At 35.8% G+C, this 19680-nt stretch overlaps 1 protein-coding gene across 1 annotated transcript in view; it reads right to left on the reverse strand.

Annotated features, from left to right (window-relative positions):
* Nucleotides 1-19680, reverse strand: part of ANGPT1 (angiopoietin 1) — a 160580-nt gene that overhangs the window by 40214 nt on the left and 100686 nt on the right. Inside the window, exons 5-6 of the mRNA XM_031591130.2 lie at nucleotides 14217-14344; nucleotides 8612-8713 (exon numbers count right to left, since the gene is read on the reverse strand). Coding sequence (XP_031446990.2) covers nucleotides 8612-8713; nucleotides 14217-14344 — 230 coding nt within the window. The remainder of the gene's footprint in view (nucleotides 1-8611; nucleotides 8714-14216; nucleotides 14345-19680) is intronic.

Raw genomic sequence — 19680 nt, forward strand, 5'->3', positions numbered from 1 at the left:
TACTCAAATAAATCTCTTGACATGCCCTAATTCGAAAAAAATACACATGTATTTTTTATTATCCTCTCTTTATCATGAGGCACTCCTTTTAAATTAAACTGCTGCTATGAAATAAAAACAAAGAAGTAAGCAGAACACAAAAAATACCTCTGAAGAAATGAATGCTCCTTAGGATAGGTATTGTATTTTATTAAGCACTAATTATGGTTGGAAAACAAACAAATAAACAGGTAATCAGAGCTTTCTTAGATCTAAATCAGACACTGGTCTGATTTAGTATGAATTAACTTTTAGTTTGCGTTTAGCTGTGAAGCTGGTAGAGAAAATGATAGCAAAAAAAAAAAGATCATACAATGCTCTTTTGATTATACCTCAGTGCCTTTAGCCCTCAAGTACAGTTCTGAATTTTATCTTCAAATACAAAATCTTTTCTTCTTCGGTTAGCACACCTGTATGCTATTTTTGTGAATTGCCTTCGGAACAGTTTTGAGAATGGGATATACATCTCACAAACATGAAGTTCAACAAAGTTTCAGGAGAAAGAGCTGCCTGGGATGGGCAGGCCCAGGGAGATGCAGCAGTTTTCCAGCTGCCTATCAGCAGGAGCAAATCAACCAGCCAAAAGCAGATATTCAACACATATTGCCTCTGAGGGATCCTTAGACATCTGGGAGAGATTTGATGGAGATTAGAAGGGAACTCAAGCTATTGCCACAGCAAATCTTAGAAAATACTTGGTAGAAATTCAGGGAGATTTTTAATAATGAGAGGGGACTTCAATATGAGACAAAATTCTACAAAAAAAACCCTCATTAGGTTTGCTGTACACAAGTCAATTCAGTAATTGTTCAGTAATGAGAGTCAAGCATTTTAGCTAACAGAAAAGTTATGCACATACTGCTGTTTAACTCTGTGCCAAGTGATAAGATGATTTCAGCCTTGCCTATAAAGCATGTTTATCAACTTGTATGGGAAAAAGTTGTTTATTTCAGACCCAAAACTGTTATTAAATGTATTTGTTTTCCTTCACCTATTGACTCTGTCAACATTCTTGTTTGTTTTTTTTTTTTATATTCAGATGACTGCTCCATCTTAAAAGTTTGCACTTAAAAACAATGAAGTACAAGAGGTGTTCCAAGTCATCCTCAGCCATCGGTCTAGTAGAAGAAACATCTGTACTTCATGAATGTGTTTGTATTTAATTATAATTCCCTCTGAAACCCAATGGGGTTTCAGTACTGTTCCAAAACTGCATTTAAAGTGACTAAGAGAGATAATTTTGTCATTAACTTTTTATATTTCGTCCATTACATGTTTCCAAGTACAGTGGTTAATTGTTTAAACTTTAAATTTTACTGCAAAACACTGCACTTTTCCCTTGAAATTTGCATAAGGTTTTGGGATAACTGGTAAACCGGGCACTTCAATTTCCCAAAACAGTGGTTATCGTAACGGGAAAAATTCAGAAATTTCCAAAAGTTTTCAGAACTCTTCTACCTTTTTCTCATTAGCACTCTATAGAAATTGAGAAAATGCTTGCATTCCCTCATACATTTTCTTAACTGCTCAACACTAGCCACAGGCGGGATAAACAAATCTTTGCACTTATTTAGCGTAAATTATTTTCATGTTTCATTTCATTTTTCACAAACTGGAAATATATTTTTGCAGATGTTGAAAACTGCATTATGATTGTATTTTGGCCAAATTTCACCTGAAGTTAGGAAAAAAAGATGCTTATTCACAGTCAGCTAGTAGTCTTGTTATCAAGGAATAATCCTGTGGTGTTTTGCACTGCATTTAGAATGGTTCTTGAAGACATGATAACACAAGTTATTTTCAGAGCAATATGTATATGTACTAGGATGAAGCATATATGTACTAGAATGAAGCAAAGGAGTTTTTTGGTTCTTTATGCCTACAGCTATATCATAGAATTGTGTATGTTTTGACACAGTGTCCAATGGTTGTATATATATATTAAAAAAAAAGGAATGTGTTGTCCTTTTATATGCATTACACATAGAATCAAAGACAATAAAAGCATATTTTATAATTACTCTAGATGACTTCCAGGTTCTACATCACCTCATTTGCAATTGCATAATGATTAACAAAGACAAAAAGCAGTCATGAGCACAAAGAAATTTAATTCAATACTGATTTGAAAAATGACCTGAAGAATTTAAGAAGTTGATACTTATTCAAAAATAATAAGTAGGGTGCAGAAGACTTTTATTAGGTTTGGCAAATGCTGTGGGGGTATTCTGCTTAAATCATGTTACTCCAAGTTTATTAAAAAATTATCTCTGTTACTTTATTTATTTTGTCTGATAATGTTCGTAGGAAGCTTTGACTTTTTATAGACAAAATAAAATTGAAACCAGACACAGTCAATATATTCTATGGGTTCATCTCCTGTCAGACAATTCACTGAATAAGGCAGATAATAATTCAGTGTTTTACAACAGAAGTGTCTTCCCAGAAGCCATAAAGAATATTCAGCTCATTTTGCCTTAGCTGAGGATGTGGCATTGAGTTTGTTTAAGAAGATAATTTCTTAAAAGTTCGGAACAATTTTTCATTTCCATCACATCAGATTATTCACTGTATATTTATTTTAAAATAAACATATGGCCTATAGAAACAGCTTAAACTTTTCTGAAATAACCAATGTGTTCAATAATGTTAACTTTAAAAATACATTAAAATAATAATAAATATTCATAGTTATTTTTATTAAATACAAACAGATACTTTGTGCAATGTCTCAAAAATATGTTTGGGTGAAACTCAAAGGTACCTTCTCCAAAGGTTAAATGAAAAGTTACTTTCAAACTAAATACGGAACTAAATGTATGTACATTCCCCACTTGAAGTATTTCCCGCAATCTTGTTCAAGTTCTGCAGCCATTCTTGTTCCTTCTAATCCAAATGTATCAGTAGACAAAGAAATTATTGACTTTGTCCTTTCTTGACATACAGAGCATCAGTAGAAGCAGATTTCCTCATGAGGAAAAATCCCAACATCAGAGCCCAGTTTTGAAGTACAAACTTCACTTAAATGGTACCTCTGGTCTGGCAATGAGTCCCATACTACTCATTTTTCTCCAGTTATCTACATACAATAGCCAGTGATTTTTCCTCTTGCCTGGATCTCGATCTCATGTCTTGACTCTTCAACTAAAATTAGGTATTTCCTAACAAGGCAGACTAGGTGGAGAACCCCTTTCCCAAAGTGCCTGCACGCTAGCAAAAATGGATCCTGGGAATATACAGATACTTACTGTGGCTCTTACTATGTGTATTCAAAGGAGAGGAGTTTATTTGAAAGAAAAGAAAGCTTGATTTTGTATGCTAAGACAAATCAGAAGTGTAAGAGAAGTTTGTATTTTGTTATTTTCAAATAAATAATTTGTATAGATTAGAGGTAAATATTCATGTCCTTAAAAAGATAAAGGTAATTTTGTTTCCCTTTGGGCAAAAAGAAAGAATTTTGGAGGTAGGACTTAATTTTCTTCCACTCTCTCTCTTCCTCTCTTTCTTGGCTTACAGGTTACTCTTCTCTGTTTTACTTGGGCTTCACTGGGATACTAAAAATTGAATGAGAGTAGAAGATTAACACCAGAGTCAGATAATTATAACACTGATTTGACATAAATTCCAAGGTGAAGGGCTGCTTCAGTGAGTCCCAAATGGAACAGATCAGGCAGACATATATCCCTCAAAAGAAAACTGTTCTGTGATGAGAGCACACAACGTTCATTTGGAGGATAGCAGAGCAGGTACCTAAGGATCTCTCTCCCTTATTAAAAAATAAACAAAACCTCTTAAAATATCTGCTGGATCTTGTAAAATAGCATGCCCACCTTTTGCTTAGAGAGTTTCTTCAATAAGCATTAAAGACTATGTTCAGTATAGCATAGTTAAAACGCAATTGCTCAATACTATGTTATTTTTTTCATCAGGAAATATTCCAAAAAATAAAGACGATTTCTTGTGTAATAGCATTTCCATTCACTAGTCTGGTGATCCAAAGCTCTCTGAAGCAAAAATGATTTCATTCTTGATCCTTTAGATCCTGTGATAGAAGTATACACAGTTCTGACCACCCTTGGTCAGAACTAAATAGTTTCAAGAACTAGCCTCTACTGTACATGCTAAACCTTGGAAGAAGAAGAGAATATGATTGCTCATTTTGTAACACTGATGAAACTGTCAATTATTATTACAATTAACTGAGTAGCAGTTTCAGTCAGAAGTGATTTTTTAATAAAGTACAGTGATAGGCAATTCTTTATCAGAGATGAGTGAGTCTCTGTGAAAGATGTTACTCACAGGATATCTTAATACACATTCCTGTCACTAAAAATCATTTCCTTGTATCCAAATTACTTGGTAACTGTTTGAAAGAAATAAATTACTTCTACATCATATAGAAGTACATCATATAGAAGTAATTTGTTTCTTTCATATATACACTCGCTTGAAGTAATGATTTTTTTTCAGATGCAGACAATTTATAACTCACATCTTTGAAATGTATTATTTGTAAGAAATGTATTATGTATTTGTGTCTATGTTTTATGAAATTATTTGTGTCTTAATAGTGTCTTCTTATCCCCTTGCATTCCTCTTTCATGAGCTTATCCATGTAACAAATACCACTTGACTCATCTTGGTTTTTTTTTTCCAGTAAAGAAGCAGCATGCCTTCTGTCTTTTCTGAGGATGTGTATTCTCTATTTTTTTTCTTTCTTCCAGGTCCATTCTTGTTCTGAAGAAGTGAAGCCTCAGGGGAGACCCTATAGCTCTCCACATCTACCTGAAAGGAAGCTGTGGTGAGGTGGGGGTTGGTCTACTCTCCTAGGTAACTAGCAATAGAATGAGGTAGTGGACTCAAGCTGTGCAATGGGAGGTTCAGTTTGCATATTAGGAAAAAATCTTGCTCTGAATGAATCATCAAGCATTGGAACAGACTGACAGGGAAGTGGGGGAGTCTCTGTCTCTGGAGATGTTCAAGAAACATGGTGATGTGGCACTGAGGGACATGGGTTAGTGGGCATGGTCGTGGTTGACTGACAGTTGAAATTGATTATTTTAGTAGTCTTTTCCATCTTTAATGATTCTACAACCCTGTGATTCTCAAAACCTTCATCTTTCAGGAAGGATCATGCTTGCACTGCAATGCAATTTGTATAGTTCTTCACAATACTGTTGGGGAAAAAATTGAATTTGTTCCTGCAGCAGTTATAAGATATGCCTCCGACTAGACAGATAGATAGACAGATACAAGATAGGTAGAAAGATGCATAGATTAGACAGACAATCTAATTGGAACCAGCAGTTCTTCTCTTCAGATCTGTTTTATTAAGCCAAAGAAGGAAGGAGAACCCTGATCTGAAGACTGCTCAGAACAGAAGTCAGATGAAAACTCCACTCAGATGAAAAATTGCTCCAGTAAGCTATCATTTATTTATTTATTTATCTATTTATTTATTTATTTATTTATTTTTAAAGACATTCTCTACCCAGAAGTTAAAATTCTAATTCCCACTTCAAACAAGGAAATGTGAAAAACGGCAGAAACCACTTTAGGGTGATCATAGCTGCTGTTAAAGGAATTATCTGATACTAATCTTTAAATATTTCTGATAAGATACAAATAGTAATGTGAAAAATCCATTGCAAAATATGAAAGAGAAAATACAGTAAATACTAATAAGAAAAGGACAGGATACTGAATTCAAAGGACTTCCTCAGAATTTCTTCAAATTTATATACCTGAATATATAAAACTGATACGATCTATAAGAATTTGTATTAAAAAAATGAGTTATTAAGTGCAAAGGCACAAATTACACTGCATAGCATATGACTGATGTAAAAAAAAATAAACTGTTAAGAATTTATGCCAATAAAAAATAACAGAATAAATCTGAATAAGACTTTTATTCGTCAGCTACTGTTTTAGATACCAAAGAAAGTTTAACTTTGTTTTCCACAATGGGGATTGGATATGAGTGAAAATGGAGCTAAAAGAATGAGAAGTTTGTAGCACTGTTATCACTAACATTGTGGTGATTAAAGTGTAGATTGAGTTGTGCATTTCCTACTTATGAAATATTTATGGCTGCTTTATCTCTCTATTGATATGTTTCATGTGTTTATGTTTGCAGAATACACTGAACAGGAACTGAATTCCATAAATCCTTGAGGCTCCAGTGTGAAACTGAGTCAAAGACAGTGATTATCTCAAGGTTTTTCAGCAGGATTAGTCAGTGGTAACTGGGTAACTTCTGTAACCAGCAGTGTTGTCAATCACCTTTGCAGAGAACATCCCATGTCCATCATTTCAGAGCTACTTGTCATAAGGATCTCAAGGTAGGGTTAGAGAAAATATGCAAAGGTCTCATAAAACTAGTAGAACCAGAAATCTGTGAAGGTGCTAGAAGTATTACAAGTTGGTGACCTGAGATTCTCAGCCTAACATCAAAGCTGGCATTCAGTATTTGTTTGTAACAAATCTTTCCAGTGTTTTTGAGGTTCTTTTCCGTTAGGAACCAAATGCACTGAAGATAAAAGAATCCACAGAGATTCATTATTGCTGTTTCATCATCATGATAATGCTTATATGTTAGATTAGATGCCCTAGTGAGATAAAAGCAAAAGAAGAATCTTAGAAAATCTAGAAAATATGTCTGAGCATATTTTAAGAACTATTGCATCTCCTACTACAGCACCTGGTTTTCATTGGAAGAAAAAAATAAGTAGATGTGTTAAAAGGAGCTGTGAAGTGACCTAATAATCTCTGCACACCCTCACTGAAAAAAAATAAAAATGAGGTAATTAAGTCAGTAGTGTGATTATGTTGAAACTCAAACTCTTTCACATTAGAGTAATCTCCAGTCTCTTCTACCATCTTCAATTGTTCAACATTTGGTGGGGTAAGATAACCACAGCTAGAGGCATTCGGTAGTAACTTTTGTGGAAGCAGAGAAAAAGCTATATACCAACTGTATTCATCATTTATAGGATATTTATCAGTTAAGTCTGAGATAGATACTACAAATGTGAGCCATCTTCTAGTAGATTATATTTTCATAAAGAAAATGAAAATGAATTCAGGTTGCTTGAACTAGTCAAAACCCCCATAATCCAATCCTGAAAATGTTTATACTGTTGTAATGGAAATTAAAAAAAAAAAAAAAGAGTGGTCTATGAAAAACCAAATGAGGAAATACCAGAGTAAATCTCTATAATTCATGTGGTGTGTATAAATTAAAACAAAAATATGTAAAGAACAAGTAAGATTGCACGCACAAATTCTAATTTCTTCATAAGTAAGAATGGTATAATCTTAAAATCTCTGGTTCATCCCCCCAGAATGATGTTTTGTATTTTATTTGACTTCATATCAAAATAGAGTAAAACAGTTTTCAAATTTTCTGCTATATCAAAACTCCAGACTGCCTGATTTACTATTTTTATGATTTCTAAAAAATTTTGTTCAATTTTGAAAATTCACTCAAAAATATCTGTCATTTCAATATTATTTCACAAATATTAAGTGACAGATTATATCATCTTTTAATCCACTGTAGACAAGATCTGATGTCAAGAACCTAAATGGTTAATTTTTCCCTAAAATTTCTATTTTCTCATTATATAAAAATACTGAAAACAAAGCATCCTTAGAATCCAAAATGATATTTTAGTTAAATAATCTGACATTCCTTTTATTTACTTATTTATTTTAATTTTAATTTCTGCATCAGAACTTTTCTGCATTTAAATTATTACTGACTGGACCTTACTTTATGTTTTTTAGCATTTTAAATATTCGTTCCATGTGGTACCTTTCAAAAACTTTTAGAAAAAAGATTTTCCTCTTCCAAGCTTGTAATACGGTTCTGAAAACTTCACTGAGAATGTCTCGGAAATGAAATCCAGTTCTTAGGAATTCAAAGAAAGAAACTCCACGGAGAAGTTTGATCCGGGAATGAGTAGAAGCTCAGAAATTATTTAGACTGGAGTAAATTCTTTTTTTAAGATGGCAATGGGAAAATAACCAGCTAATGTAATGTTATCTGTAATTTGGTAAGTTATTTATTGTCCTTTAATTCTATTTGAAGTATCAACATTTCCAGTACATTGTCTTAATTGGCAGAGGTCTTGTGTGACTTGGGATAAACCCCAGTGAAACTCTTCGTTCCTATCTGAGAAGCTCCAAATTCTGAAGGAGTTCCCCTTAGTTGAAGGCATCCATATATTAGGAATATCAGCACATCCTCATTACCCATCAATGTGACAGCAATTCCAAACTTCAGAGAGGCAGACAAGACAGTTACATTCTTTACTATATATGCCTGGACAACATCTCATTTTAATCTCAGTAACTGAACTGACAGAAACCCTAATTCATACAAAATAATACTCAGCTGAGTAAAAAAAAGAATATTATGACTTTAAATAGTAACATGCATGAAAAAGGTAGTTTATAAAGGGCTGTTGGACATCACACCATTATAAGACCTGCTTAAGACAATGGGAAATAGTATTTAAAATCTTTTTCCTATGAATGTACAGCTATTCCACACCTTTTACCTTACCATTTTGTATTCTTTCCAGCCTTTCTGGAAATCCAGACTCCCATCTTCTCGGTGTTGTATAACTGTCCATCCTCCTCCATTGATTTCCATATTGCAAAAGACCTGTGCAGTAACAAAAAAAAAGAAGAGATGCTTGCATTGGAATCCTCTCATTTTAGAGGTGGAAAATGTGAATAATGGAATTATGGAAGCCTGTTTCCCTATGGATTCATGCTTTATGCCTTTGATGTCATGCTCAGACCCCATATATATTCAGTGTAATTCTCTCATTTTCATTTAGAAAATTACCCATTTAAAATGGATTTTTTTTTTTTTAATCATTTGTCACTCTTCTTACCCTACATTAAAAAAAAAATATAGAGGATACATTATAAAAAAATTACAAACACTACTTATACATTCACTTTTCTTGGTATGTGGTGATAGCATTCATTATTGTATGAAACGATTTTAAGATCCGACTAAGTTTTTCAGTGCTCCTAATTGAAGCAAATTTTCGTGATTTTCATTCCCAAGTACTCGTTCACCCCAGAATGGCACTGCAGCTTTCCTAATTTTCATTTGACTGTGTGCTTTCATAGCTATATTTTGTTTATTAAGAAAGCTTCTAATATGTGAGAAGGTGGAAGAGGTGCCACCTATCAGTTTTAGCTTTTGGCATTCACATCGACAAGACAGCACTGGAGAGTAACTTAGAGCTTTATGCTGCTTTGCCAAATCAAAGGCTAATATCCAATTCATAAGATCTCTTATTTGATAAAGAACAATATTCCATCCTCAGGCTAAACAATTTAAATCTTTCCTTCTCATAACCATTATCACAGTAATCCTGTGCAAGAACTTTTGTTTTAATTTGCTCCAGGCATGACAAGCGAAGATACTGTGTAGGTACAGGAAGGAAACAGAATACTGAACAGTGCAAATATGTGAACTTCATTTAGGTTAACCACAAGAAAACCCACAAATTTTTACAAATATTTTGGCCCTATTCTTTGTTCAAGGAAGACGGTGAGAGTCAAAACATTTATCTACAAGATTTAATTTCTTAATCTGATTTACAGTGAGAATTTCTAAATGATGGATTCACTTTCCTTACAAGTCATGTAAAGCTCCCATGAATCTGTGCCAATTTCTAAAGCATTAAATCCTCAACTGTACTAAGACTACTCATTTTAAAGACGCACACACACACACACACACACAAATGCAAGTCTTTTTATTCTAGAATAAAAAAATGCCTATTAAAGTACTTGAATGTTTTCTATATAATATAGCAGATTAAACGGGAAAACTGCAGAGTGAAAGAAAGATTTACAGCAGCTGTCATTGTGTGGTCTGGCACTTTCTATGGTGGTAGACACAAACACCTGCCACACTAACAGGGGTGCAAAGCTCCTTATAGATGTTTGCTGTGCTGTGTTCTAGCCAACAAATGTCCTGGGCTGGCTTCTGTCCCAGGCAGTGTCAGAGCACTCAATCATTAAACAACTTTTAGCACATTCTGATGTTTAATCCTCTACCAAATAAAGAAAAGGATGAAGTTACTTTGAATTTTTTACACATCTCTACATTCTGAGTTTATCATCAACAAAAAGAACCTGGTTTAAATTAAAAGGTTATCCAAAGTGTTTCACTACTGCCTTCCTTAAAGGCATGAATAAGAATACTCAAGCTATTAAAAGAATCATAGAATCATAGAATGGCCTGAATTGAAAAGGACCACAATGATCACTGAGTTTCAAACCCCCTTCTATGTGCAGGGTCACCAACCACCAGACCAGGCTGCCCAGAGCCACATCCAGCCTGGCCTTGAATGCCTCCAGGGATGGGGCATCCACAACCTCCCTGGGCAACCTATTCCAGTGCGTCACCACTCTCTGGGTGAAAAACTTCCTTCTAATGTCTAACCTAAACCTCCCCTGTCTCAGTTTAAGACTATTCCCCCTTGTCTTATCACTATCTATCCTCATAAACAGTCGTTCCCCTTCCTGCTTATATATTCCCTTAAAGTACTGGAAGGCCACAATGAGGTCTTCTTGGATCCTTCTCTTTTCCAAGCTAAACAATTCTAGTTCTCTCAACCTTTCTTCACAGGAGAGGTGCTCAGCCCTCTGATCATCCTAGTGGCCCTCCTCTGGACCCTCTCCAAGACTTCCACGTCTTTCCTGTACTGGGAGCCCCAGGCCTGGACAGTACTCCAAATGGGGTTTCACAAGAGCTGGGTAGAGGGGGACGAACACCTCCTTCTCCCTGCTGGCCACCCCTTTTTTAATGCAGCCCAGAACACAGTTGGCCTTCTGAGCTGCAAGCACCAATTGCCGGGTCATGTCCAGCTTCTTGTCCACCAGGACCCCCAAAAGGCATATATGGAATTATTTGTATATAATTCACAGTTATGGATTAAATTATTAAAAATGTATAATAATAATGTAGAGGTCAGAATAATTCTACTATAAATGAAAATGGTTGGGATTACCTCCTAATGTACATTAAGTACTTCCACAATATAACTTCACAAGTCGACTCTGTAGATTTGTATTAACAAGCTCAAGATCAAACAAGCCATTTGAGATTCAGGGAATATCTCTCTGATACAGAAACCAAGGCTGGAGGTAACTAGCAAGAACCACAGACTTCACAGTGCATGCAGCATCCATATAGTTAATGAGTTAAAGTTCTGGCAAATATACTCAGTGAGGTCATCAATATGAAGCAGGTAGAAAGTCCACAGGCAAAAAGCAGAGCAGAGGGTGAAGACAGAATTCATGGTAGTGCAGAGTTTTTGCAGAGTTGTAAACACACAGATACGCAGACCCCGCCAGCATTTAACATGACATTTTCAATGCAGTGTACACAGAAGTTTATAGAAGTCATCCTTGTGATGACTTTGGATGATCTTAAAGCAGTGTGAAGCATGGTAGGATATGGAGATGCTGCAGGCACTCAGAGCTGTCCCCTTGGCTTCCTCCACCTCCTGTAACAGCAATGACCTTACCCTCATTGCCCCTTTGTCCTCATCAACCTCTCTTTCCCCAGTAGCTGCCCCCACCTGTGTATAGCACTGAGTGGACTCTTGCCTTTGCTGTCACTATGACTGAGGGATAATTGGTTATCAACACCATCAAGCACTGCACGTGCGTGCGCACACACACACACACCTAAATAAGCCAATTAATTAGCTTAATATTTTAAGGCAAACCTTTTCCCTTCTGAAAGATATGGAATATAATTTAGATCCTTTTCATCAGAAATGAATAACTTATTTTTCATGTAGGACTGGAAAACATTTTAAGCCAATGAACAGTTGAAGCTAGAGGCATGAAAGAAAATTTGCAAGCTGTTTTTTTAAGCATATGAAAATGAGGCATGTAAATGTTATGGAGCTGTAAGCATAAAGGACAATTTTCTATCAATGTACGAAAGTATGAAGAGCAAAATTATTAGAACTGACAGTAACATTTGTATAGGTGATGAAGGGGCTTTTGCTATTCAGTGTCAGGATGCAAGTATCCCTAAGGAAATACATCATGTAACAAATGTCTATTTTCATATGCCAAAATATAAAATTGCCATAAATGAGGCAATTGCCAGTGGCTGCAGGTATTACAGAAGGCAACAATATTAGGCCACTTCAGAAATGTAGGAATTGTGAACTGCTGTTGTGATAATCCAGATAACTGAGCCTGCTTTAAACAAATGGGTACGTCTCCATGGAATTCAGAATATTAGCATGGATCCCAGAGCAATCTAACTGTGTCAGCATGGTGCTGTCTCTGGGCTAATTAGTCCTGCCACAGTGATGCGCTGATCTGATTTTGAAGCTATCTCAGCTGGAGTTGGTTCAGCTATCTCTGCACAGCACTGTTTTGCAGACTGTTGATACAATCTGAATGTCTGAAAAAAACATCTGTTAAAGCAATTAGACTCCTCACTCGACTAACTTGAACATGCCTAGGATCAGCTCTTACTGTGTTATCATTAGGGCAAGACAGAAACAGGTACAAGTAGAAGCTCCCTCAACACACACACATTCCCACATATTCTAACTAAAAAGGAAGCCTCCAGGAAAAAAAAAAAAAAAAAAAAAAAAAAAAAGTAATGCAGTAATACAAGTACCAGCTGAACTGTGCTACATGTATTGATTGACAACAGTGTCTGCAAACAGTGATATAAGCATGAACACAGAGTAGCTTCCATTGTGTTACTGCACTTGTATCACCAGTGATGTGTGCTTAGGTACTCTGATGCTCCTGGAAATATACCAGGAGTATAAGTGCTACAGTGCTTTCAGATAGCTACTGTTTTTCATTGCAATCCAGATTCTGGAATTTTAATAAGGCCAAGTAAATCCAACTTGTGCATGCAATTCTTGTTCATGCAAATACTTTGGTGTAACATCTCTGTTTTGAGATGAACAGCTTCTATGGAACTGCTTTTGTTCTTGTCCTGTTCAGCTTAAAGGTGTCTCTGCATTTCATATCATGTCCATTCATATTCATCAGAGCTTTACTGGCCTTTGCCCAAAGCACTCTCCCACTCCAATTGTAATCATGCTTTAATGAACACTAATTCCTCAGTAAACCATAACGAGTTGACATTCAGAGGCTTCCAAAGGCTGTCCAAAGCCAAATTCACTTTAGAAGTAAATTTTAGTATCATTGTAAAGTGCCTACCGAGAGTTACACTGGTAATATTTGTACTGCGTTCTTCTGTTTGCAGGGTCACCATTTTACTGCAGTAAGAATAAAAACACCAGAAAGATAGAGTTCCCTTCCTTCCGTCCAACCCATTTGCTGGACGACGCTCTACTTTTCTCTGGCAAGTAACCAGCCCATAGCCATGGTGGGGCTGCTCTCAGTAGTGCCCTGTCAGAGGGACAAGCCTGCCTTTCTCTCTGTATAAATTATCCTTAGCCTATTTGTTCACCTTCCTAGCTTCAGCTGGCTCACTTTAGCCCCAAAATCATTCTAGAAAAAGCTTCTTTTATATATTAATGTTTCATTTTCATCCAAAAAAGCTCGCAAAGATCTTTTCGGAGGACAAGAAAATACAAGATTCATCATCAGTGCTAATATTTAGTATGTGTTCTCTGCAGTCATTCTTCCTTGCTTTGTACAAGAAAAGTATGATTTTTGTAAATCTTTATTTTTAAATCCATTAATTATTGTATTTCTTTCTCTGCTACTACATCATCTCCTCATCAGCTTCCTCATTACAGCATTTTATGAAAGAAAATAATATAACAGAAGAAAAAAATTTTATAATAGAAAATAATAATCTTCTATGCCTCACTGCAGGCTTATTGGTGGTCATAGAGGGATTCAGCCGACCTTGCTGACTGAGAGGAAGTGAGTAAACTCTTGAGCGCATGTTGGAATTTAGGAGGGATTCTCTGTCAGTGAGAAAGAAGAATGTCTGGAACAATACACTTTATCATTTTCTTCATTCTACTGTATTTTTTTCAAGTCTGAATATAACCAGGTTTATTTGTTTCAGTGCAATAGTTTGAAGAATGAGAACTTCCATAAAGGCTCCAAATGCTCCTTTTAAGGTCAGGGTAACTTCCCATTAACAAAAATGAAAATAGATCATATATTTGCTTTACCTTTTTAGGATCTGACACATTGTTAATATAAATAGTGTAGACGCCGCTTTTGTTAAAACCAGATTGGTATACATCTGCACAGTCTCTGAAAGGCTTTTCTTCCTCCTTCTTCACGTTCTTAAGTAAAACTGCAAAGCAGAGAAAAATACAGTAATATAAGTTACAACAGTAATATTAAATGTGTTTGTATGAAAGAGACTCATGCACATTGTATTCACTTTAAATGTTCACAGTAATAACTATACTGTGGTCCTTAGTAATTGAGTAAATTCTATTAAAAAGCTATTATGAAACTGTCAGACAGATGGCAGAGGAGGCACCAGCAGAAATAAGTCATGATGAAAATAGCTATACAAAGCATCCTGTCTACAGAGAGATGAGCACAGCAGATTCCTTCTGAGAGCAAAGGACCGTGCAGCTGCAGGTGTTGCGCCTGAATAAAGCTGTGTCTGGGAGGTTGTCAAAGAACACTCCAGCAACAGCATGTGGAGGTGGACAAGCTTGTTCAGTGCTGTGATCCAAGACAGACTTGACCTGAGAGAGCAGTACAAAATCTGGAAGGAGAGAGACTATGCCTTTTCTCAATGATGCACTGCCTTTTGAGCAGCCTCAGGGCTTGTAGCAAGGGAGATGTTTGCTTAAGTTTGCTTTTTTTGGGTGCAGAGAATGGTTTCATGAGTTTTACACCTACATATAAGTTGCTAGACACAGCCTAGGGGAAAAAAATTAAAAAAAGGCTGCTCCTGAAGTCAGTTATTTAGAGTCATGTTTACTCTTTTTATGACTCAGAACAGGAAAACAATTAATATTGGAACACTGGTGTAGATCTTGATCTTGCATATCACAGATCACTTATGAGAGCTGCCCCAAAAGTAATGTCTCCTATTTTATTACACTGGCCCACAGTATCAGAGGCAAATCTGGTGCCATGGCAGTAGAGGTTGGACCTTCCTGCCAATATCCCATTACATTTTGTTACCATGTGAAAGATGACAGCAGAGGGGCAGTGTGACGTGGAAGTGTGTGTGGAGAAAAGGTGTGGAGTTGAATTCCTGCATGTGGAAAAAATTGCAGCCATTTACATTCACTGATACTTGCTCAACATTTATGAGGACCAAACATCCTGGATGTGAGCACAATGAGGCAGTAGGTGATGTGTTTCAGCAGTGGTGACAGAGGGTCACCTCTGTTGGTGCATTTGTTTACAAGTGCAGCATGGAGTCTAGCAAAAATTAATCACTCTGCTGAAATAAATAGCCAGGGATGGTGACCATATTGAAAAAGAGTGTACTGCATCTGAGAATTTGCTCTATTAAACAGTGTTATTGTTCTCTTTGTATCTGTTGTAGTTTTCATGGTAATAAATAGGAGCATTACTTTCTGAGTGAACTGTGTATGCGGTCTAGGATGAGAACTCAGGAGGGAACATTTGAGGACCCCGGTTTTAAAGAGCCAGGAGATTCCCTGTAGAAGGAGATGTGAGTGCTCCCTTCACTTTCACAAACAAAAGTAGTCTGACCCCACACGATACCGTAAAATATGATTTCATTCCAACAACACATACTTTAAGCACATCAGTATTCCCATAGAAATCCATCAGTCTACTCAGAATCCTAAAGTCAAACATGTCTATAAGTGCTGGCATGGCTCAGGCCAGCACTTCATTAATCCCTTCAATAAGGAAACAACATCTAGGTCCTTCAGACACACTCACTGTCTGGTGAGACACACATTTTTTTTTCATTTCTTTTGCTTGAAAATTTGAATTGTAGGTAGGAAAAGGATTGTGTCTTATTCAGTCCCAATAAAGTGGTCCATAATGTAGATCTGGCACTTAATGATAATGATGTGCAAAAGAGCAAGTCTTGCACAGCATGTAGGATGATCTGGGCCATAAAAAAGTTTGCTTTGCAGCTTGATATACTAACTCACCTCTGAACACTTCAAAGCAATATTTAACATCGTGAATTTCTGCAAGATTACTTGTCATTTATATCACCAAACAGATGCAGAAACTGAGGAAGAAAAATGTTAAGTGTTTTGCCCCAGTGGTTTTGTGAAAAGGCAAAAATGGAAAAAAAAAAAAAAAAAAAGAGAAAAAAAAAAGAGAGAAGTCCAGACTTGAATTATCAGAATATCCTACTCTCTAGGTACAGATGCAAACAAAATCCTCTTATTTTTCCCTTTCCACACATATGTTGTCCTTATTGTTTTCTTTGAACACCATCAACAAAAATAAAATTAGGTTCAGGTACTTCCATGTGAACTTCATTTGGAAAATTGGCTACTTTGGAACTTGGAAAAGAAAGGCAGTGCTGGTGATGCAGAAGATGACACTTCCCCTGAGATGGGGCCCTCAGCAAGGCACACAGAACACTGCACGAAGGTGTCAGGTTTTAAATAAATCATAGAAGTGAGGCCTTCATGCTTCGTGTTAATTAAAGATTTCACAGTACTTTTCTGTATGCAGACGGTGTTAGCATCAGTGGCCAAAGTCCAGCTTGAGTAATTATTTGGGGTTTGAGCCAAATCCCAGAGGAGTTAAAGCAAAGCCTCTCATTGATTTCAAGGGGCTTTAGATTAAATCCATTCTTCCCAGCCTGAATTTCTCTAATACTGTGTTTCAACTGCAGACATTAGTTTCTCTTGTCTGAAAATGTATTTTGTTGTACAGAGGCAGAGTCTTCATTTCCTTCAGTTTTAACTACTTATATTTTAATATGTATAATACATATAGAAAGGTCATGTTACCTCTATTTTACCATAATATACACATTGCAAAATACTTAAGAGTCACTCAGGGATACTAAGATTTAAATTTGGTTCCTTTTTAACTGAAAGTTAGACAAAAAATTAAGGATTATCTCCCAAAGTTAATATTATCTGACTTTCAAATGAAGTAAGATTTTAATTTCAAATGAATTAGAATTAGATTTGAAAATAATTTTCTCAGGAAATGAATATCTAAAAAGCATGCTTAGAAAACTATTTTTACCTTTTGCTTAGAGACTAGAAAAAACACAACAAAACTTCTGTTGACATCAGAGAGGAAGGTGACAGGGACACATAAATGCCTTGCATACACTCAGTTTCTTCCTTCCCTTCGGTATCAGCCAGCTGAAATACCCGAGACTACACAAAGGAGATGTGGTAATTTCCTACAGACTAAGCAACCCAATTATTTTACAACAGTGGGTTTCATGCACTGAACTGCTGTAGCCAGAAGAAGACAGCTTTCTTTGGGTGCCTGTCATCCCTTTCACAGAAAACGAGAAGGAAAGCACAGCCACTGGTGAAGATACTGTGGAGCTGTTACAGCACAATGCATTTAGGAAGATGAGCATAAAGTTGTTTTCCTAAACAGATCATGCTGTAATTTACAAGAACCCAAAGTTATCAGAAAATTAATATCAGGAATGCTAATGGTAATGCACTTCCAGAATAAAATATGATTTTTCTAAGGTTTAATTTTGTTTTTCTAACACAATATTCCATATAGTTTCCAAATAACTTCTATTACTCAAAAGTTTTTGGTTTTTTTCCATGTAGGATGCTCCAAAAGTAGTGCTTCCATTTATTACCACAGAAACTAAAATAGATACAAGGAGAACAATTTGATAGAGCAAATTGTCAGTTACAATACACTGTTTTTCAACACAGTCACAACCATTAGCTATGCATTTTAGTCAGCAAAGAACAAGGGCCTGCAGGCAACACAGTCTGCGAAAGTGACCTGCTGACATTGTTGTCACTGCTGAAACACAATACCCACTGCTTCACTGTGCTCACATCCACTGTTTGGTCTCCATACACATTTAGATAGTATCAGTGTATGTCAATGGATGCAATTTTTTCCACATGGAAGAATTCAACTACACACCTTTCCTTCATTTGCATTTCTGGGTCAGAGACCATTTTGTCAGAGTGCCCTTCTGCTGCCATCAGTCACATGGCAACAAAATGCAATGGAACATTGGCAGGAAGGTTCCACCTCTACTGCCATATCACCAAGACTGTCTCTGACATCATAGGCCAATATAATAAAATAGGAGGCATTACTTTCGGATCAGCCATTGTACAACATTACATAGACCTAGAATCCTTTATGCATCCAATGAATGATATGCTGGTTGACATATGGTAAAGGTGTGAATAAATATTTAAAAAAGTAATAAAGTTCGAGGAAAGAGCTTCAAAACAAATCATGAATCCATTAAATTTCTCTGTTCAGCTTAACTTTCTCTAGCATTTTCTAATGTTAGTTTAGCTATTTTCAAATACAATATTTAGTCAAAGGTTTATGTATCCAAAGAAAAAGATAAGTCTATGTCAAGTAAAATAATATCATGATTTTTAGACCTGAATAGATAGCCAAAATTAGGAGCCCTGGAGGGTTTTTTTTGTTTTGCCTTTTCTGGATGAATAGACTGGTGATAATGTCATGCCCTATGAATACACAATGTCTATGCGTAAAAACCTACTTTCCTGAACAGAAGATTAATTAACAAGCAAAATAAATTTATTTCACTGTACACCTAAAAGACTTCTGCTTAATTTTCAGCGCAATAACTTTCTCTTTGGTCTATACTATCTACATTTCCCTATCTGAGGAGTTATTTCTGTCAATTGTCAGTTCCTTGGCTTTATTTGTTTTTTCCCCCAAAGGCTTGGATGACAGGTTTAGTCCAGGTAACATAGCGAGTATCTTCTATAAGTGCTCAGGGCTCTTCCAGCTGACTGTTCCCACATAGGTGCATAAGCTCTGACAGGGTGGTTGCTTTGCAGCTTCACAGAAGGACAGGAATCCAAATAAATGTGGCTTCTGCAGATCCAGGAGCTGTGAGATGCCAGAGCTGAGCAGCTCCACTGCTAGTAAGTGCTTAGTAAATTAGTTTGTAAAGGTTATCTCGAAAGGAATCTGCTGTTCTACCCAAATATTAAAAAATAGCAATTAACTCTAAAAAGGAAACAGCTCCTGAAATATGTAGTAATCTAAAGTCATCCTCTAGAAATAAAAAATATAAAATATATAATACATATCTTTTTTCTGATATATATCAAAATTATCTAGTTTGATCTCTAATAGAGAAAATATTTCAAAAATTATACATTGATTTTTTCGAGAATTCTCGGGATTTTTTTAGGAAAATGAAGTTCTTAATTCACTGTTTTTCAAGTCTCTCAGATATTTGATGAATGAACAATGCGGTTTGTCTATAAATAATGAAGAATATCAAACTGCAGTTCATTATGTTGACTGAATCAATAAAATCACATTCATATTTACTAAATTATTTAAGTTCTGAACTGACATATTTTTGAAATCAGTTGAGACTGAGTTAATCGCTAGAGTCCTGCGTCCCGTAGTGATATTGCCAGTAAATGAAAGGCAGCTGTTGTTTTTTTCTATTGTGGTGACTTAGTTGGACAGATACTCAGAGATTTCTGCAGTACCTTATTGAAT

The sequence above is a fragment of the Phasianus colchicus genome, chromosome 3 (genome assembly GCF_987193195.1).
Source record: "Phasianus colchicus chromosome 3, bPhaCol1.hap1.1, whole genome shotgun sequence".
NCBI lineage: Eukaryota > Metazoa > Chordata > Aves > Galliformes > Phasianidae > Phasianus > Phasianus colchicus.